We start from the raw sequence: 22,101 nt of genomic DNA, 5'->3' as shown, positions 1-22,101 counted from the left end.
ATCATTAGACAACTAGAGGTTGCAGACAGTATTTGTTTGTGAGGGTTTATAACGGTTACAGTATAACTGCTGCAGAAGCTATGGACTTGCATATGGGGTGTATGATTCATCAAAATGAGTTCCTTGGGTTGGCATAGGATTGCCTGGTCTCAACAGTGTCATAACACCTGTAAGTTTTCTTGAGTTAAAACAGGACCTAATACTGTTCAAGTGCATGACAGCTTTCTAATGTTTGTAGTGGTAACATTGCAGTAGTGTTGCATTGTTTCAGTTGCCAAACGTGGACTTTGAGAAAGGATGGCCTCCCAGCAAAAGTCGCGTACCATTGTGCCATACAGCTTCGAGCCAGTATATACCGATGGTCAGCGTCCACCTAAACGAGCACGCAGATGCAGCAGTAGCAGTGAGGAGGATGATGCTTGTGTGACCGAAGATGAAGACATGAAATGGTGCACATGCCAGCTCTGCATACCAATGAGTACTGCACGTGAATGTTACTGCTGTGCATCATCGACCCGTGCCAAAGCCAAAATCATTGAAATTCAGCCACCACCACATTGCATTACTGCACATCCACTATTTGAAAGTACTTGCCTAACGACACATATGCTACACATCCTTATGCGAGCCATGTACTACTTCAAAGGTCATTTTCAACGTACACAGTGGACAAACAGGTAAAAAACAGTCATAGTCTATCAGTCTGCATGTCATGATTATTGTCTTAACTAATTTGTGTGTTATTGAATTCACGGGTTACAGTTGATATGGTTGATTTCACTAAAAATGAACTGTAGCATGACATGCTTATGATTGCTATAGAATGTGAACGGCCTGTAGTACCTGTTGTCCATGTATGGATGATGTTATTGCACTGAACTGACACAGACCTTCAAACTGTTGAACTTTGACAAAATTTTGGCTGTCAGACAGCAGACTTTTCATGCTGTGATGTTTGCTAGGGATGTCAGATTTGATAAATGAAAAACAGCATTGCAGATGTAATTTCACAGTTGATATTAAGTTGCTAATTATTGATCTGCCCTGTACAGAAACAGAGATTAGTTTACTTGCATGTTGCACGCACTGGCACTACCAAGTGGGTGACAGTTGAGTGCATGTTGACACGTAATGTTGTGTGCAGTATATTACTACCACACTGAGTCATCTGCATTGGCTTGCATTTGAATTTTCGGTTTGGTTAAAACTATGCATGTTAGCATTACTAGAGTGGAGGATGTGTAGCACTGCAGTTTATAGCATTTTGTATGCATTAACATTCGAGACATTATAGTGACTGTGACCCTTTCCTGTTATGCAGAGTATACAGATTCGTTGCCTACCGAGCATATGTGCTATGGATGTACGATAATAAAAAACTTGGTTATGGACATCGAGTGGTCATCCCCTCATGTGTTGTGAACAGTATACGTCAAAGATTCCCCTCGGAGGAAAATGATTATGTTGGCTTTCAGGCTTTTGAAGGTTTTTGGGAGTTTACAGAGTAGCACTTGAAGATTACTGTCAAGTTGTTGAAGCTATCAGAAGCTGGAAAAAATAATAATTATGCATTGTGTGGATTGTGTAGTGTGCAATTTATGTAGTACATGGTGGATTTCTATTGATGTATTAACCAACTGAATTAACTGTAACACTGTTGTGGATCATAATGGTTGATGTATAAAACAATTACATATGTAATGGCCATAACTGCGAATGAAAATTTGCAATTTACATAGAAAATTTGTTTTTTAGTATGTCACATATTTACTTAAATAGTGTTAATAAATTGGATGTAAACCTTTATCCTTGTCAGTTTATAGAAGACTTCCATGGAAAGGAGTGTGAAGTACAAGTTACAGATTATACTTTGATTGCAGTAATGCATGCATCAGAATGACTGCTGTTTATGTTTGCACTACTTAGAAATAACTAATCGAGTAACCAGTATTGGCAGTATGATGGGCTTGGTTAAGCACCCTTCATGAATGTATAAGAAATTTAATAGAATAGACCTATTGAAAGATTGTTAATGAACTGCTATCCGGTGAAGATTTACTATAAGTGGATCAATGGTTTCTGTATTATGAAGAACATGAGTATTTGGTTTCCCTGCATAGCTGTTGGCAAACTGCACAGCCTCGGCTTGGTGTTCATTCATTACGCTAAGTTTTTACTACAGTATTTTACACACTGGTACAAAAGAATTTCAGCCTCCATAAAGGGTCTACATATGCAGATTGTTGTGCATTACACTCGTACACTTTGTGTTTGGTTTGCATTGGACACAACCAAGTACAGTCTGAAAGCCATTCCCATTTCCACTTGGTGCATGGTGGCATGTCCTGACCAATATGTTCTCCCATTCACTGACTCAAGCCTGTTGACATTTATACTTTGATCATAGAAAAAGGATTACTTGAAGCATTACTTGAAATGCAGTCTAAGGCATTACAACCCCCTCATCAAGGGATACATGCATGTCAACTGATGCTCCAGTGGAGCTCATTTGCGTTTAACCATGGAGATGAAGACTAAGCTTTGTCCTCTGAGTCCAGATAGTCTATTGGGGATAAATATTTTTATTAAATTGTGCAGAACACGGTGAGTGCAATGATGTCAATGCACCAAGTCCAGCCACAGCATGAAAGGAGAAGACCTGAACATAAAGTTGGGATCTAGTCAGATATGTAAAGAAATGCATGCATTTTTTTGATACGTGAAGATGATGCAACATGCATTTGTTAGATCGGTTTATCAGTTTCACAGCATGGTTGTTATACGTAAATAATGGTTTACAGGTATTGAAGGCTAATATTTGGTCATTCCAAATGACACAGCTTAAGGTACATGGACAGCATCCCAGAGAGATGTATGATCATCGATGGAAGATATTTATTGGTATTATATTCTTACACAGATTTAACTACAATTCATAAATGTATGACATCCATATGATGTAGTATGTACATCAACGAGCGGTGATTTCATTATGCTTTAGGGGAAATTATTTTTTAGTGCATGATGTAATATTTGTTGCTGTTCATGGATGTAATTCGTAACTTATTTGCAGGTGTTATAACAGGTGGTAGTTGTCGATGGCTGTTGATGCATATCATTTTGTAGCCACTTTGAGGCACATTTCTCAGTGGAACACTGAAAATAGAGTAATTGTATGGCAGAGCAGTTACTAATGTGGCCGGTTGACACTTACCATCTTCTCCTTTTATTCACAGATATCTACATCAGTCTTCATTGAAAGATGCCCCACTGCATGGCATATGGTTGTGGAACACACACTGGCCGTTTGCCAGAAAATGTTTCTATACATAGCTTTCCACGCAATGTGGAGCAATGTACTGTGTGGGCAACACGGTGTGGAACAAATGTAGGTAGCATACCCAAGTTTGTGGCTGAAGCAGTAAACTGTAAGAAGCCACGTTATTATCTTTGCTCCCTCCACTTTGAGGAGAGCATGTATGAAGTCAACTTCATGAAACAGTTACTGCCCACTGATATTAGAAAAGGCAGAATTCTTCGTCGCTTGAAGAAAAATGCAGTACCCAGTATTTTTAGTTTTTCAAAGGTGAAGACACGAGTGTCATCATGTCGACGGATTGAACAGCAGGATCGACAAAAGGTAATCTAGAAGTAGTAATTTTTTTTTTTCAATAGAGTACGTGGGACTGCATGCAGTGGAGTTCATGATATAGTGTACAAAATTGTACAGTAGATAGTCTTGTTTTGTCTGTAGTACGTAATGTAATAGTACAGGTATAATTTGATATTTGGCCGCTCGATAACCATGCCCTTATGGCAAAATTATGATAATTGTCTTGGTGGGCTTCTTTTCATGATTCCAAAGGCTGTCATTGCTGCAATGGACAAGTTACGTGGCTGAATCATAAAACAGTTAATGCATTATTTAGTAGCTTAAGATGAACTGTTAAAAATGGGGTGCTTTGCATGTATAATAATCTACTATTCTTCATTAACAGGTGCTGGAGGAGTTGCTGAGGTCACCACATGAATCAGCAGAACAGGTAACACAGCCAATGGACACTGATGAAATCCAAACCACTGACCATCGCTACAACTGTGATGTAAGTCATTTGATTTTAAGCCTGGTGTTCATTTTGAAAATGTGGTAATGTATGTGTGCATACAATGTAGGTTCCCAATCAGTGAGTGGTTATATGTCTATTGACTTGTTCAATTAAGTCATACCATACCACAAAGAACCATATCAATATGTGACTGTTTATGGTATGGGCTGTCAGAGATAGAGACGTATACAAGCAATGTAATGGTTATTTTTAAGTATTGATAGCAATTTGATGTGATGTTCTTATGGTGTTGTAGTTATACACCGTAATAGTGTAGAACAGTATGGATAGAACATTGTTCATTGTCAGCATAGAGTATTTGGCACTCACTCTGGTGTGAACAAATGTATAAATTTTAATTGTTAAAGAACATTTTTTCCATTATACATTATCAGGGATATAATATAGTGCAAGATAGATGACAGTGTAGATGTGGGTGGACAGTTAAATACCACGATTCACTGCTGTTTAACTTCTGTGAATCTAAATGGGGTAGTAGGTTTGCATTGATAAATGGGTATTTAAGGTTTGTTTTGAAATGTACAGTACAAGTTTGGTTATAGATGTCTTCAGTGAAGCTAGGCAGACACACGCAAGTTAAAGTTGGCAATATGTACTTAGCAGCCATTGGACCATAGGAGGTTAGTAGGCAATTATCCCGGTGCCCCTTAACAACATAGCCAAGACTTTAGCACATGTTTAGACAAACCAGCACCTAAGTAACCTGTCCAGCATGGACATGTTTGGAATACCACTGGCATATTTTCTGTTTGCCATCCAGTTATCCAGGTTGCATACAAAGATGGACAAAGAGGTACTCTACTTGATGTGGAGAGGGAGTCGATTACATAGAAGATTGACTTTATTGGAGAAAAATCTATCCTTCCAACAAGCCCGGTTCATGTCACACACCAGGGTGAGATCATGCATGGGGGTCACTCGAGTGGATCTTAATTTGCGGATAAGCAGCAGTCGCATACAGGTGGGGTCCATGATTACCTTGCATGCCAGTCAGAGGTCGCCTCTGAGTAGTCTGCATGAAACTGAGTAGTGGGATAGGGCTTTTAGCCTATCAATGTATGGTAGGATGTTTTTGGACATGGCTTCTCATTGTAAGGAAGATGTGTGTTCTTTACAGCTGCATTAAATGCAGAGAGGTGTGTTGTAGTCAGTAATGGGCATTGTAATGGAAGAATACATTGATGTTACGTCCATTTTTGCTACTGGAAGACATACCCTTATGAGGTGGGGCACGTAGAATGCTTTCCATACCACTAGAGCTAGATAGTGATAAAAAGTCAAGTTGATATCAATCATCACAGCTGAGTGCTTAGGACTTTGTCATTAATGTGATAATTTTAGGGGATGTGACTCTCCACAAAGAGGAAGATGCATTCTTTGAAATTTGTGCATTGTTTCATAACAAAGACATCACCTTTATACTCTTTTGTGTGTCAATACAGAGTCTGCAAGAACAGACAGGCATGCTGCTGGAAGACCCACTGATTGAAAATGAGAAAGTCATCGTACTGGACATCAGTGTAAGAATTTGTGTGTTTGAAGCATCACAGCATAGCTGTCTGTGACAGTTTAATTAGCTGTTCAGATAGGTGATATTTAATTTACATTGTTTGTTTATTCTTTTCTAGGAACAGGCTGCTGTATTTTCGGAAGAGGTAGTGATCTCCAGCATGGAGTATGCCGATGGAGAGGCAGGAAGAGATAATGCAGCACAACATGACTACACAGTTGGAAAGAATGGATTATTTCCCGCTGATAATATAAATGGGAAAAACAATGTTACAAAAATTACAGAAATTAAAGCATCTCACAGCACAGTATCAAATGTGCGAAAGAGAGGCCACAGGAGATCACGGAGCACGGGTAGTCAAACTAAGGTGTCACATACTATGTTAAGTGTAGCAACACAGACTGCAACTGTAAAACCTTCTGTACATGATGCTGAATGTATGGCCTCAACATGGATTGATGCTAGCACACAGTTTCCAGAAATGGGTGCATCACCGGCGCAACTTCTTAAGGATCACACTTATGTAAAGTGGGGTAAGCCACATGTTGAAACGAGCAGTAGTACTGACATCTATGCGATGGAACAAGGAGTCCAGGTGGATATGTTAAATGATGATGAACAAACGACAGATATGGACCCATTGAATGATGATTGTTTGGAATTAGAGATGCCTTCTGCCATGGTGTGTTGTAGTACCCCAGTGAGAAGTAAAGAAACCATCAACTGGAGTCTGACAAGTGATGCCCAGACAATGTATGAAGACATAAATGACTGCCATGAAGAAGACCCTGACTGGTGTGAGCCATCGACCACCATGTCCGTATCTGAAAATGATGAGACTCTGGAGTATGAAAATGTGGAGCAGCAGATGGTGTTGCAACGGAAATTTATTGTATTTGAAGACTGCCTGGATGAACTGCTGAGAAGAATGATATGTCCTGACTGTAAAGCACCAGCATGTGATGACTACGAGAAAAGAGTTGTTGGATCCATGTTTGCCACCAAAGTAATGTGTCTGAATGGACATGAAATTGTAAGTTGGCAAAGCCAACCAGTGTTGGGTAGAATGCCTGCGGGAAATCTTTTGAATGCAGCTGCTGTACTATTTAGCGGAAGTACATATGCACATATAGCACGGTTTTGTGCATATGTGGGTCTGGAATTCATTAGCCAGACAACATTTTATGACCTACAGCGTGAGTATTTATTTCCAGTAGTTCAAAAACAGTGGAGTACGCATCAGCAAGATCTGCTACAAGACATTCAAGGTAAAAGAGTGAGATTATCAGGTGATGGCCGATGTGACAGTCCGGGCTATTCAGCAAAGTACTGCTGCTACAGTTTGATGGATATGGACTCTGGATATCTCCTGGATTTTGCCGTAGAGCAACTTGGTGACGGAACATCTTCAGTAGCTTTGGAAAAAAAGGCATTCCTGAAATGTATGCAGAACTTGCGTAGACTGAATGTGGACATAAGTGTAGTAGCAACAGACAGACATCGAGGGATTGGAAGTGCAATGAGGACAGAGTTTCCGGAAATTGACCATCAATTTGACCTGTGGCATGTGTCAAAAAGTATTACAAAAAAGATTGTATCAGTTGCCAAAAAGGAAATGGAGCAGTTAATGCCGTGGTGCCAAAGTATTTCAAACCACTTGTGGTGGTGTTCTGAAACATGTGATGGAGATGCACCACTACTGCTTGAAAAGTGGAAGTCTCTCATCCATCACATAACAGACAGGCACACCTGGGATTGGGGAGAGAAATTCTGTGCCTGTGAGCATGACATTCCATTGCCAGACCAGGAAACAAAACAGTGGTTGGAAGTAGGTGATGCTCCGCACACTGCACTAGTGAAGATAATGAGCAACACAACACTGGTGAACGATCTGAAACACTTAACACAGTTCTGTCACACAGGCAGTTTGGAAGTGTTTCATGCTCTGCTGTGCAAGTATTGCCCCAAATTTGAGCATTTTTCAAACAGTGGAATGAAAGTACGGACAATGCTCGCCATTTTTGATCATAATGCCAATGTGAATCGTCAGCAAGCAGTTGTGCATTACCCAAAGATTAACTGTGCAAAAAAGGGAGATCTGCGTTACCGCATCGTGTATCCTAAGGCAAAACAGCAATGGGTTGCAAAGCCAATTTTTGAAGAGAGAAAATATGACTATATCTTTGATATGATTGTGGATGTCCTCATGATGAAGAACAGAAAAATTTCTGTTCCGAGCTTTCAGGTAACACCTGTAGCCAAAAATATAGCCAAGTGTGAGAGACCAGATAAAGCAGAAGTAATTGCCAGGCATATAACACGATTTGGTAAGTCACAGATTCCTTAATTACTGTTGCATGTAGTCAGCATACTAGAAGTGTGATTGAGAGTAATGCTGCACCAGGCCTACATGTTTGATCTGCAGTGATGTGTCATGGTGTTCGAGCCAGTGACCATTGCAAAGAACAAAAATTGCTCTTTACTACAATCAAATGAAGAATTTCTACAAGTACAGTTGTAGATGACAACTCTGAAGACTACAAAGCTAAATTAGGACATACATCCGGATTTGTTAATGTCTACTCCAAGCCAGAAGGATGACATCACAGAAAAATAACTAATGTGAGTTGCTAGTGCATGTTAGCATTGCTTAAAAATGACAATAGGAATTGTGAGCTGTCTGAAAATTATGATGTGTGCATAAGACTAGAGTTGACAGTGGAATTTACAGTTACGGTGTAGGTGATGAAGACAGTAATGATCTGCTAGATAGTTTTGCCAATAAAGAGGTTGTTGACACTGAGGTAGCAGTTTCATTTATGGTCTCGGTTTACGGGTGTGATTACAGTGTTGTTGACTATGTAACATAGAGGCGCTGGTTAGTTAGTCGGTCAACATCACTGTTACTGATGGGCCCTTAAGGAACACACGAGCTGAGGATCATGAAGTTCCACAACCAATCTCGAGTTTTGCACAGGATGTACAAAACAGGATGAGAATAAGTACATGTTTTGGTAAGTGACGAAGTGTAACAGAGAACGTTGTATATACAGTGTCACAAATCCTGCGGTAATAGACAAAGCAGATCAATGCAATTAGGGTACCCCATGAAAACTGAGATAGTCCTCATTTATTTGACATGTAAAAAGGCTTGATGAGCTTGAAATGTTGCTGTAGATTAAGCGCACAGTACTAGTAAAGTCTAGGTAATCCATTTATGAGTGAGAGCCACTGAATATTGTTTTAATGCAACTACCTTTCATGGGTACTTTCAACTGTATGCATTTTGAACACTTAAAATTCAATCACAGGATTGTGATAACATGCAGTGTCCCATAGACATCAGATCTGTGTACATTGTGTGTACATTGCACAGTGTCCGATAGGTAATGACTGTTTGGATATGTTTTCAAGTTTGCATGGAAGACTAGGTGTACAGTCAGCTTATACTGCACGTCTGACAAGCAATGACTGTTTTGATACGCATTCGAGTTTGCAAGGTAAAGCAGGGTGATAGGTAGTGTCTGTTATATATATATTTTTTTTTTGTAGAACAAAAAATTTAACTCTACTCCATAAAACAGAATATGGATGGATGTCAGTAGTAAGGATAGTAACATGGCTTACTGTCTCAGTTATGTCATTGTAAGGAAGATAGACTAATAATCGCTTTATGTCAGTAATGCAATTATTACAGATCAATTGACAGAATGTAGCAGTTTACCGCTGAGGGCTGCTTGTGAGTGAGGATGTGAGACAAGATTACAAGTCTTTATAGTGATCTATTCTTGTTTAGTGGGAGATTCAGACAGCTCCTTAGGATGGTCAATGTTTAGGGGCAAACAATTAAGGTCCCTTGTGTGTACTATACATATAAGATACAGCACAATGACATTAAATATACAGATCCAACTGATATTGCCAACATCCTGGCAGATAGGATCAGTGCTAACATTAACCCCCTTCTCACCCTCTGAAGGGCCTATCTCTGTACTGGAAGAATGGAATGGTCCTGTCATCATGGCTGCACAGTTAAAAAGCACAGTCTCCAAAGACAAGAACACAGCATCCATGGGACCTGACAACATCCCAGGCTGCATTCTACTTGAAATACAGAGGGAACTGGCACCACACCAAAGTCACATGTTCAATCATAGACTCACCTCAGGCTTTGTGACCACTGAATGGCGGATGGCAGCAATTATACCACTCCAGTAAGGGTGGAACCACAACAGACCATGGGAGCTACTGCCCCATTAGCCTGACGAGCCTGGTCTGCAAGGCCATGGAACGAATCAGCATGGAACTTTAAACACAGACATTGGTAATCTCCAAACTCACGACCCTGTCCAGTTTGGGCCATGTACCCTAAAACTGAAGACTTCTTTGAACCAGTGACCAAAGCTGTAGATGAAGGTAATGTGGTTGGCACAGCCTATGTATATCTTGCCAAGGCCTGCAACACCATTCCCCACTCTGGAATTATAGATACAATGACTAAACGAGGTATAAATATCTGTCATAAGATGGTTTGCCAACTGGCTCAGTGACACAACCCACACTGTGAAGGTAGCAAACTTCAAATCTGACATCAGACCAGTGACAAGTGTAGTACCACTGGGTTCAGTCCTGGGTCCTCTCCTGTTTGGTATCTACTTCTCTGAAGTACAAGCTAACAAATAGAAGGTGTTTGGCTAACTATGTTTGCAGATGACTGCTAACTAGAAGCAATAAGCAAAACTCATAACAATGTGGACAACCTACAGAAGGCCCTCATTGAGACAGATGCCTGGTTTCAAAGCCATGGCCTCAATCTTAATGACAAAAAGTGCAATCTCATCTCCTTTGGTAAAAGGTCTGTACCCATGAACCACCACATAGGCAGTAGTAAATTTAACACGGACAGTGTGATAAGAGACCTTGGGACACAGGTGGACAGTAGTCTCTCCTTTGATAATCACATGCCCACGGTAGTCAGTAAACCCTTCTACGTGGCATACCTCCTCACAAAAAAATTTCTCATCAAATAAAAATAACTCATTGTTCCCCTATACTCTTCACTTATTAGTGCCAATATACTTTACAATGACCCCTTTGATAGGTACCTCACAAGACATCTACAACAACTGTAAACAGAGCAGAAATACATCACAAAGAGGATTACTGGCCTAAAATATATGCACTATGCAGACCATCTCAAAAATCTCCATGTTTTCTCTGCCACATATCGCCTAGTCCGAGGCGAGCTCTGCCTTACATACAACGTTATGTCAAACCCAGAGCTGTTGGACATGCTCCACTGAAATAAATCCCAATCCCTCTGAGCTACACACTCCAGGTCCCTAATCCTTGTCACCACAATAAACAGAACAGGCTGGAGGGATAGATTCCTGTCCTAGAGACTTTCCATACTGTATAACAAACTACCTATCTATATGATACAAACGTCCTCATTATGACTCTTCTAGAAAAATCATGATTGTATGGGAAATAGGAAATTCACGGATAAATTCAGTGCCTCTGCTCGACAGTGGCATAGGAAAATAATATTCTTGCGTGGAGAAAGCCAGGGTAGCTTCTTGGCTAGGTTTATATAGGCCCTAGGGCCAATAGCCTAGTATGGCCAAATGAACAGTGTATTGTGTCACATCAGCATGCCTCATAGGAGTACCTAATTTGGCATTATACCTTTGCTCTGACATGGTGGAATCAAAATTGATTGTTGAATTGTCTTGAACAAACAATGAAAAGTATTGCAAGTAGGAATAATTATCATGCAGTGGATGTCACTTCATGCACTCTGTGTGATTTGAACCAAAAGAGTAGTACTGCTAAATAGAAAAACTTTATACTTTGAAGCTTTATCAACAAGTTGACTGTGTTGCTAAAAGATTAAGAGATATGCCGGAACAAAAAAAATAAAAAAAACATGGGTGAAGCTATTGTAAAAGAAACTAGTGGCTGACATAAGAGCCTAGGAAGGCTACTGTTAAGGAAAAAAAATCAGTTAAGTAAAGTTTGGCAGTATGGTTAATTTTATGTTATATTACACTAAACATGCAAAAATAAGTATGTGGACAGCCAGTAAACACTACACATACTCCAATGCAGATTTATCACTATGTTCAGTTGAGAAAATTGATATAGTACACAAAAAGTGGAATTCACATTAGTGCTTTTTTTTCCTCCCACTTAGCCTGGATATGTGTAAGTCAACAGTAAGGAGTAAATGGTCATTAGGGAACAGTTTTAGTGGCACACCAGGCTGACATTTGTTTGAAGTCTATTGTTATGCAGGGTTGCTAATTAGCTGAACCTAGCCTAGCTGGAAATCTGAGACTCTGACTCATAGAAGGAGTGGAGAGGGAGGAGTAACTTGGTCAGGAACTGACAGTAACAAATTTGCTCTTTGTAAAAAGTGTTTTTTATCTCTGTAATTAGGTGACACTTTTCCAAGCTTCTTTCAGAAAATGTGTAGTGCATCAGTATAAACAACATTTGTAAAACTCAGTGCAGGACAGTCAATGACACTTAATCTACTGACTGTTAAACATGGGAATATTTTTCAGGTTTTCCATTCAAAGTGAATGGAAGCCTGATCTGACAACAAAAGGTAGGGCAAATTGTTCTCACAATCTGACCTGTCAGACTGCATTTTGGGACAGATTTAGCCTATTATGTGAAAATAGTCTCATGGGGATGTCTGCCCCCATGAGGTCAGACAGAAGAACAAAAAATATAAAAATAAGAATGAATATTTTTTGGATTAAAGCAGCTTTGGGAGGTGCATAAAATCATGACTAGATAAAAAAAATATGTTTTTTTATCATTTGCCTGTAGTGGTCCTTTAAAGCTTCTTGAGTCTGTCTGATTCATTGTGTAATCATATGTGGGATGGTACAGAAAGCCTGTGAGCTGCATGATCAGGTGTACAGCACATATAAGGTAGGGTGCTTAAGCTATATTTGCTTTGAACAGAAGCACTGTGACAGCTTTTACAGGCAGCATTTCTTTTCTTAAAAATAAATAAATAATTAAAATTCAGAAAAGCACTTCTAGCTGGATTGCTCCCTAACTATCTGCCTAGTTTGCCTATATCCAAATCCAGCCATGCACAGAAAGATAACCATCCATCCATGCATCCATTCATCATTTAATTTCTAATGCATTTGTCCTAGTGGATGCTGCAATGGTAGCAACCTCTCCTGTGTAGAAAAGACTTTCTTATCTAAAACAACAATCCTCAGGTCATCCTGCATGATCCTCATGCTTTTCCTTGATAGCATAATTTGGTTACTGTCTAAATGATGGTCATATTGTTGTCCTATACATAGAAAATCATAATTAGAAGGAGATCTACTTGACTTAAGGCAAATAATTTGGATGCAAGTCTTATGTCATAAATTCAGGCACTATATTGCATGCAGCAGCGGACATGTAATCCTACAATGCTGTAACACAGCATCTTCCTAAAGACATTCAGCAGTACATGGTCCTATACCTTCTCCAGGTATTCAAAACACATGTAGATCATGCTGGTGAAGTTCCATGATACTTTCAATACAGATGCAGGGACAAAGAGCTGGTCCACTATTTCCAAGCCATGAAGGAACCTACATCACTCTTCCCAAATCAGAGGCCCAGCTATTGGATAAGAACTCCTTCCCAGTAATAAGGTTTGGGCCTGACAAGGGAGACTGAGAAGTGCTACCTCTCTATATATGGTGCAAACCTTCTACAGAAATAGACCCAGTCTTACCAGTTGCTTTTGGCACTGCCTTATCAAAGAAGGTAATGTTGACTGGATTCAGGAGTTTCTCAAAATGCTTGTTCCACTTTCTTAAATTACCACTTTACAAGGTTAATGTTTCTCTAGCTTTGCTGTGAGCAGCCTTGGTAATGTCTAACTGGTGCCTCTTCAGTCTCCAGATGGTTTCATTGAAACTCTTTGAGGCCATCTGAAAGTCATTTTTAATCTCTTACCGAACTCTTGGCATATATAAACCTTCACTTCAGCAGCTATTATACCTATTGCCAGTCAGTATCTGTCATCAGCTCTCTAATTCTCTAGCCACCCTCCAACAAACACACACATACACGCACGCACACAGATTCATGAACACCACAAGCAACGGGTGGAATGTTTTTTTTTTCTTTTTCTTTAACTTGATGTATTGCTCAATCATGGATCTCCACAAGTAGGCTGTAGGGTTACCAACATAAGAAGTACCAATTACAATTGGTTACAACTCTTGAAAGTGCCTCATCTAGTGAGGACTTGATCAAGGTGTATCTGGACGCCTTGTTCCCAACTTTCCTTAGTATATGGAAGAAGCTCTTTTTGGGGTGTCAGCTGCACTGATTTCACAAAGAAGGGTTTGCTATGGACACCATTATTATTAATTTTGGCTTCTTATATGTGTTCCACATATGTCCAGCTGCTACTTCTGCCATCTGACCATACCCAAGATCTTAATATATCTCCTGACTCCAGTATCCTGAATATGCATCCTCATGGCTGATAATGTGAATATAAAGTCAGTCATCAAGCTTTAGATGAAAGTGCTCTGGTGCCAAATACACTTATCAGGATCCTCAAGTTCAAATATAGTATTCATTAGAGTCAATCCATGACTTGCTTGGAAGTCTAAAGATGTCTAATTGCAATTCAGTATTTTGGTTCAGATGAGTTAAACTTGTCCTCTCAATCATGACCTTCTGGACATCTCCGTTTATCCTTGTTTCCAAATTCTCCTAATATTTTGGTTTGCTAATACCATGACAGAAATGGATCCCATTCCTAAATCAGGATACAATTAGCATTCATGAGATTAGCATTGCGTCAGTCTTTGATGTTAGCCAATAATACTGTTCTCAGCACTCACAAAGTACCCAGAACTGCCTTATTCTGTAGTTAATGCAGGATTACTTGCATTGGTAGCATATTTTAAGTATACTTGTAAATTCTTTTTTTATTAGTCCTGTTTCTTTTACTACTATTGGACCTGTCTGGATATCATTCCTGCACATGGCTCTCATTTACTCAGTGTGAACTTTGTAGGTGCCTCAGAAGAAGAACAAAGCCAGTAGGTGGTACCCTATCAGGCACTGCTCCCATGGTCTCCAAGAAGGGTGAATACATAAAATACCTGCTAGGATCATTAACAACATTCGGAGTCTTTTCTTTCTGCAACTTGCTTGTTCAGTAAGGTGATTTTCTTGTCTATTGGCACAAACTCTTACTCAGTAGCAGCTAGCCAGGGTCTTGTCAGTTTCCCTACACTGCCCGAAGGTATCTCCTCTGGGTAACTCCAGAGTAGTTGGGAGACCACTCAAATTGAGAAGCTTAATTTTTTAACCAGTTGTGGGTGTAGAACTAAGACCCACTCTCTGTCTCTCTGTCTTTCTCTCTCTCTTTCCAGTTGTCTGCAACATTCCACACAAGCCCTTGCTGTTTGTTAGAAGTGAGGCAGCATTCCTTGTCTTAATAGTAAATCTCTAATGGCAAGGTCTCATTCAGTATAATCTGTCCTGCTGCTATCTGACACTTGCTTGGCATCACAATTGACCTCCAGCCCTTTACCTTATAGTGGGTGAGTCTAGAATGCAGTTCCATGCAGAATTATGACTGGGCTACATAGATTATCAAGCCAACAGGTACTCAAAAAACATCCTCAGCCTTGACCCCAGGTGTGGGTCCTATCATCAATGTTCTGAATGAGTTTCAGGCCTCTCATCTGCCCCTATTTTGGAGGAATGTTCCTATTTTCAGGCCTGATTTACCCTTGCACATGATGTACCTATTGTTGATGGTGTGACCAGATTTTCAGGCTTGATTTACCCATTCATACAATTTTCTGAATCCCATTCATCACATGATTTCTGAAGTTGTCCAGTATACAATAAAACAATCTACATGACCAACATACTAGTGACATCAATAATTTAAAGAAAGAGGACACACATCTTGCAGCTCCTTTTTTAGAAGCTAAAACATATTGCCTTGTTGGTAGAATTTTGCAATACAGTCCATTAAATTCTACATATTTTACACTGTTTCTTTAATAACGTGGTTATATTTTTCCATAATTTTTAAATATTTCTGAGTAGTAGTAACCATTCCTAGTGGAAACAAGAAGAGTTATGTGCTATTTTGTATTCAAATGTTATGCTACTTAGATATCCAGATTTCTGCTGGATGTGCTTACTTTTCAAGGGCCTGTATTCCTATTTTGAATGCCTTCAGGTTGAAAGGTATGGTGAGCTTTCTTCTTTTTTTTTTTTTGCAGAAACCATCAGAAGGCTCAGATTTTGTGGATTTTTTTGTCTATCTCCTTTCATAAATTAGTTTTCTAAGGGTGACCGTACTAGGGCAACATAGTTCCAAGCAATGTAGATATAAAGGTTACAGGATCATGCAAAGCCCTTTCTGCAGCATGTTAACTTTGTGATCCTAGGAGAAAATTAAAAGAACATATACTGAGAAACACACTAGAAGGGATCTAGAAGGCAATGACCATAATGACAAAAAAAAAAAAAAAAATCTGCTGCTGTGAAAGGACCATCCTGTAAAAACTAGTTGAGGAATAAGAAGGCTTACTCATTAAGTTTCAGAAGTATAACATTTTTATTGATTGTAATTCTTAAATAAGTTCATGAGTAGTTTGCATCAAAATATACAGGTCTAAACTTTTCTAAAGTCAGCAATGTATTTAGACTTATACTGCAACATTATCAAAGCAAGTAACAACAGCAGTGTAGTAAGAGTACAGAAAGAAACTCCATACAGAGAAGCTGTCAGAAAGACAGCAATGATCACTACTAAGAGCTCATAAATCTAACCCCCACCCCATAATCTTAACAGAACCTCAAAGAAACACTATTCCTAATGCCAAGCAACCAAAATATATCAGTATAACTCTTGAGTACTTACTACTACAGTAGTGAAGTTAGGGGGAGTGAACGAAAGTCACACATGGCTTGGCTACTAATGAAAAATGTGTATTGTACGTCTTATGTATTTAAACGTGGTTTTAATAATTAAGTTTTATCTGATGAGGCTTTGTCATAGCACAAAGTGAAAGCACTTACCATTTATTGTATGTTGAATTTTTTATTTGATTTTATTGTGTATCAAGTTGTAGTTTTTAAAGAATTTTTTGCAGATTAAATTGAGTCTTACACCCAAACCGTGGACTTTTTCCTTTTTTGGAGTTCATTTTTAGTCCTGTTTAGTTGGTTCATTAAATTTTTGTACTTACTTTCTGCAGGTCATCTGCTATATATTGTCATTGCCTTTGGTATGATATATTGTCATTGTACTACTGCACTCGACTTGTGACTAAAAAAGGGTCAACTGACCAGTTCACTTACCAGCTATCAAATTACAAATAAATAAATCATAAAAGTGAAAAGTTGAAAGAGAATTAGAAAAAGGTATCCAAAAGGGAAATGAGATCTTTTGTAAGGTGCATTGCAGAAAGAAGTCAAGAAGGGATGAAACTGGCCTGACTGATGGGAGGCAAAAGTACAAAATACAACAAAAAAGCAGAGATACTGAATGAATTATTTGTTTCAGGCTTCACAAATGGAAACAAACAGAAGGAGGCATGGCAGAATGGAGAGAATAATAGACAGACACTAGGATAGACAAGGAGGGGTTTCAGAGGAAAACAGGTCTCCATAGGGAAGATAAGGCACAAGGACCAGAAGGCCTACCTCTCAGATTCCCCAGAAAGTTTGCCTTTGTTTAGGCAAACCACCTGACAGATATGCTCAACAGATCACGGGCTAGTGCTTAAGTGCAAAGGACTGGAAGGCAGCAGTTGTGGTGGGCTTGTATGGGGAGGAAGAAAGAAGAAATGCTGAGAACTACAAGCATGTCATCTAAACAACAGTGACAGGAAATAGGCTCCCTGTTGAAATGTGGGCACTCATAATGTCGAGTGTCAACAAGCTGATAAAGAAAAGACAAAAAAAAAACACAAAAAGAGTGAATCTTGAAGATTACTCATCTTCTTTAAACTTCTTTTTTTGCAAGGAAGCAAGCCTCAATATCCCAGCACCCCCACACGCCAAACACACACACACACACACACACACATATATATATATATATATATATATATATATATATATATATATATATATATATATATATATATATACCAACTCTGAGAGTGCCATTCCTCAGAGAAAAGGGAATATTCTGAAAAATGGTCATCTCTGAATTTTTTATATGTAAGTCTGTTTTTGGCAATTCAGTCTCCATGTTTCAGGACTCGCACCTGTGGGTCCTGATATTACCCAAGAAATATCATGGAAAGAATCCTGTGACGAAAGATTGTAACTTTCCTAGAGGACAATATCCAGGACAACCGATATGGCTACATAGCCAGAAGGAGTTGTCATTCAATCCTGATCCAGTTTTATGACTGAGTTAAAGGTGAGCTTAAAATGGGAGTATCTATAATTGCAGTTGGCCTGGACTTCAGTAAGGCCTTTGACTTGATCCCACATAGGAAGCTGATAGGATAGCTGGAAAACTGGGGTAGGACAAGGACTGAAGAACTTGATAACTATATCGCTGAATGGTAGAATATAGAGGGTTTTGTTGAGAGGAAAAATATCAGGAATTAAGAAAGTGATAAGTGGAATACTGAAACAATCTCTCCTAGGTCTAGTATACTTTCATATATTTATCAGAGAGAACAGAGATGATTATCCTCCTCTCTTATGAAGATATAAAGGTAAATGTAGCTTTGAGGGATTGGGGGAAATATCTAGTGAAGGATTTTGATAGACTGAAGAAGTGAGCAGAAGTGGGCAGAAGAGTGGTAACTGAGGTCACTTCTAACAAATGCAAAGTACTAGACATAAGTCTCAGCAACCCTGGTGTGAAGTATTAACTGTGGGAATGGATCTAATGGCAATACAGCAAGAAAAGGATTTGGCGATGTTGATTACACATGAACAGACTGAGAAGGCAGTGGCAGCAGCAGCAAACAGAGAGCTGGAGTATCTTCGGGAGGATGGATTTCAGAAACAAAGACAACATTCTCCACTTTATACTGCTTTGGTCAGACCACAACTTGAGTACTATATGCAGTTCTGGAGGGCATAAAGGAACATTTCATCAGGCTGCCGGAATGAATCAAGAGGAAAGCTGATAGGAAGCTCTTAGGGATGGAGGGGAAGGAACATAACAAAAAGCTTGAGGAATTAGAATTCTTTATACTTGTAACCAGAAGAATAAAAGCTGAACATGATAGTGGTGTACAGTATCATGTGAGAAATATTTGACAGGGTCATTCTGAACAGAAAGAGGAGCAGTTGAAGTAAGGGCAAAGGAGGTAGACTGGAGGGACTAACTACTCCCTGGATCTTGGATAGCATTGTCTTACAGAGCAGGTGGTTCTTCATCCATTGAATGAAATACCAGAATAAGTGATAGAAAAGGAACCCGCAAAGGCATTCAAGAGCTTACATGTCTTGGAGGGTTGCCTCCCCCCCAGGAGCACCTCTGCCCCCACTCAGCAACACATTTGAGCCTGCAGTTGCTATATTCGTAGGGGAAGCATGTCTCTGCAGGACAGCTTCTACTCAGCTACACAGTGTGAATGTACTATGGTAGCACATGCTTGACTGGCTTGGAACTCTACTAAGTGAGTGCCTAGTGTTTCCAACAGGTTCCACTTAAATGGCAAACCAGATCTGCTCCCTGCCCCCACACACAGGATGGATGAGCTATCAGCAGCGGCAGTGCTCAGTCCCATTTCTCCCTGGCCATCTCCTACAGACACGTTAGTAGCTTATCAAACTTGGGCTGTCTGCAGTATATTCAGGTTTTATCCTTCAATGCCATCACACTTTGAACTTCATTGTCTAGAGGGCCACAATAAAGAGCAAAATAGGTTAGGGACATCTAGTTTTAGCTTTTGAATAACTCCTTAAAAACAGCCAGAAACTATGGCAAGATTGTTAGCTGTTGAATAGTTGCTTAATAGCATCCACAAATTATGGTAAGATAGCATTCCCTCCCACCTTTACTGTCGTTGCCCACTATGCTGTTATGGAGACTTGAGTGAGTCCATTTGAGCATAAAAAACCCTCAGTGATTGTATTTTACAGCTGTATATCCAGACTCTTGTGCTCATGCAGACCCAAGAATCCAATATTAAACACAAGAATGTTATTTATTTAATTTGTTAACTGAGTAAGCTGGTCCAGAGACCTTTTCAGTTATTATCCAAGATCAAACAGAAAATTGATAGTAACATCTAAGAGTAGTGCAATACCAAACAGGTAATACATCAGAGCAATGTAACATGAAATGAGCACCTACATAGAAAAAGAGCTGTCTATCTAAGCATCATCATCATCATCAGCCCCCCCTTTCCCATTTTCTGCATCGGATTGGGGTGTTGCATCAACTGTCATCATCTTTCTCAGTTCAATTTTACTCTTCAGCCTTCTTCTCCTGCAGCAGGTCTTCTCTCACATCCATCTATCTCATCACTAGACACCCTGTTTTCCCTTTGTTTTCTTCCTGTATGTGTCAAATCATCTTCACCAAATAGTTTTCTGCTTTCTTGAACTTTTGTCTGAACCACCGTAATCTGTTCTCTTTGACCTTCCCTAAAATGGTGCTAATCATGCTTCTGCTCTGATGTCCTCATTTCTCCATCTGTCCCACAGTCTGCATCCTACCACCTGATTCAGGAGCTTCATCCCCATCACCTCTAACTTTATTGCTGCTCTCCCTTCATTGACCAGGTCTCTGTACCCCAGACAGTACTGGTCGCACCCCTGTTTTGTACACCTTACTATTCAGCTTCTTTGACATTCTTCTGTGACTCACTGCTTCTGACATTCTGTGCTAGTTGGCTACAGCTCCTCTGATTCTAGCATTGATTTCCTCATTCAGATTTCTTTTCTCCTCAGCCACCATCCCAGATAATTGCAACTGTTGGCCTATTTCACTATTTTCCCTTCTATCTCAATTTTCAGCTTCTTCTGATTTCTCCCATTTGTTACCATTATAACTTCCATATTTGCTTGTGAATGCTTGCAATAACCAAAATAACATTAAATCCAAGCAATATACCTAGTCAAAGAATACACACTAATTATTGCTATTAATCAAGTAAGATACTTAATTATACCATTAAGTAAAAAATACCTAAATAATCTAATACATACAAACACCCAACTAGAATAGCAGTAATTACCTAATTACATGGCCTAACTAAACTTAACTAAATGTTATGTCACTGCATGCCTAATTGTCTTCATGGAGGTGTATGATTACAAACAACAGCCATATACATTAATGTCAATTATAATTTCCACACTTGTATTTCTGTGCAGAACCACAGACAATATATAGCTGTTTCTATGCTACTCTTACGTTGCAGTAATGATTACTTAATATTAACATCCTGACCAGAGATAAGGCTAATATCCTAATTTACACAGTCTGGTTTTATGGTCGTAGTGCTTTATTCTACTGCCCTGTATTACTGAACTTACTTTTTAAACTTTGTAGTTACTGATTCTTCTGCCAGCAAATGGAGAGATTTGTTTGCTCTGGGTAACCCTAAACATTTGCAGCACTGTTTCAGGAATGGTTATATTATTAAGTAGAAATTAAGTTTACCATCATTCAGAAAGAAGAATGTGACAGAGAAAATGAAAAAGAGAGATGGAGACAGAAAGACAGAGAGAGAGAGAGAGAGAGAGAATGTTAAGCCCCATACACATACTGCCATGATTACGCGGTTACGTGGTAACTGACTTTTAACTAACAACAAAGATAAGTCACAGAAGTTTTTTTTTAAATGCTTTCTGTTAACTTGTCTTTGTGTGAGTGTGTGTGTGTGTGTGTGTGTGTGTGTGTGTGTGTGTGTGTGTGTGTGTGTGTGTGTGTGTGTGTGTAGAGACAGACAGAGAAAGAGAGTGAGTGAAACAGAGGAAGTGTGTATGAGAGAGAGGGAGACATGCATTGCTTTGCTTAGTCAATTCCTAATGTTTAAACTAAGCAAATATAATCAATATGGGCCACCCTGCCACTAGATTATTAGTACTCTTATTTTAGTCATTAAGCATATGCACCTAGCTTTAGAGCCGCTAAAGCCAGAAAGTCCATTTGTGTTTTATACTGTGCCTACTGACCACTAGGATAGGCTCTGGCTCACCCACAGCCCTGCATTTTCCTTGAACAGATAATCAGAGACTTGAATAAATAAACAATTGTTTTTCAGTGGACTCAGACAGACAGACCTATTTATTTAAGGTAGTGATTGGTAAAATTTTTTCCAACTTGCCTTAATATTTTTTGAGTTCAGAGTTAGTTATATTAACTTAGGGGATGCAGGGTGTAGAGTCCCGTGCATAGGAGATGTGGAGGCATGTGCCCTCAAGTAAAAAAAAAATATTGCTGCTGATTTCCATTTGTATAAATTG

At 39.3% G+C, this 22,101-nt stretch overlaps 1 protein-coding gene across 1 annotated transcript; it reads left to right on the top strand.

The window, feature by feature from the left end:
- The first annotated feature begins 289 nt into the window (after positions 1-289).
- On the top strand, positions 290-1,508 carry LOC122797643 (P2X purinoceptor 7-like). Its single transcript, XM_044066186.1, has 2 exons — positions 290-677; positions 1,322-1,508. The coding sequence occupies exons 1-2, from the start codon at positions 298-300 to the stop codon at positions 1,506-1,508; spliced, it is 567 nt and encodes a 188-aa protein (XP_043922121.1). The 5' UTR covers positions 290-297.
- The last annotated feature ends 20,593 nt before the right edge of the window (positions 1,509-22,101 follow it).

Source organism: Protopterus annectens, chromosome 3.part1, assembly GCF_019279795.1.
Source record: "Protopterus annectens isolate FY-2018-M chromosome 3.part1, PAN1.0, whole genome shotgun sequence".
Lineage (NCBI taxonomy): Eukaryota > Metazoa > Chordata > Ceratodontiformes > Protopteridae > Protopterus > Protopterus annectens.
Note: the sequence above shows the minus strand (reverse complement) of the source record. Positions and strands in the feature narration are given on the sequence as shown.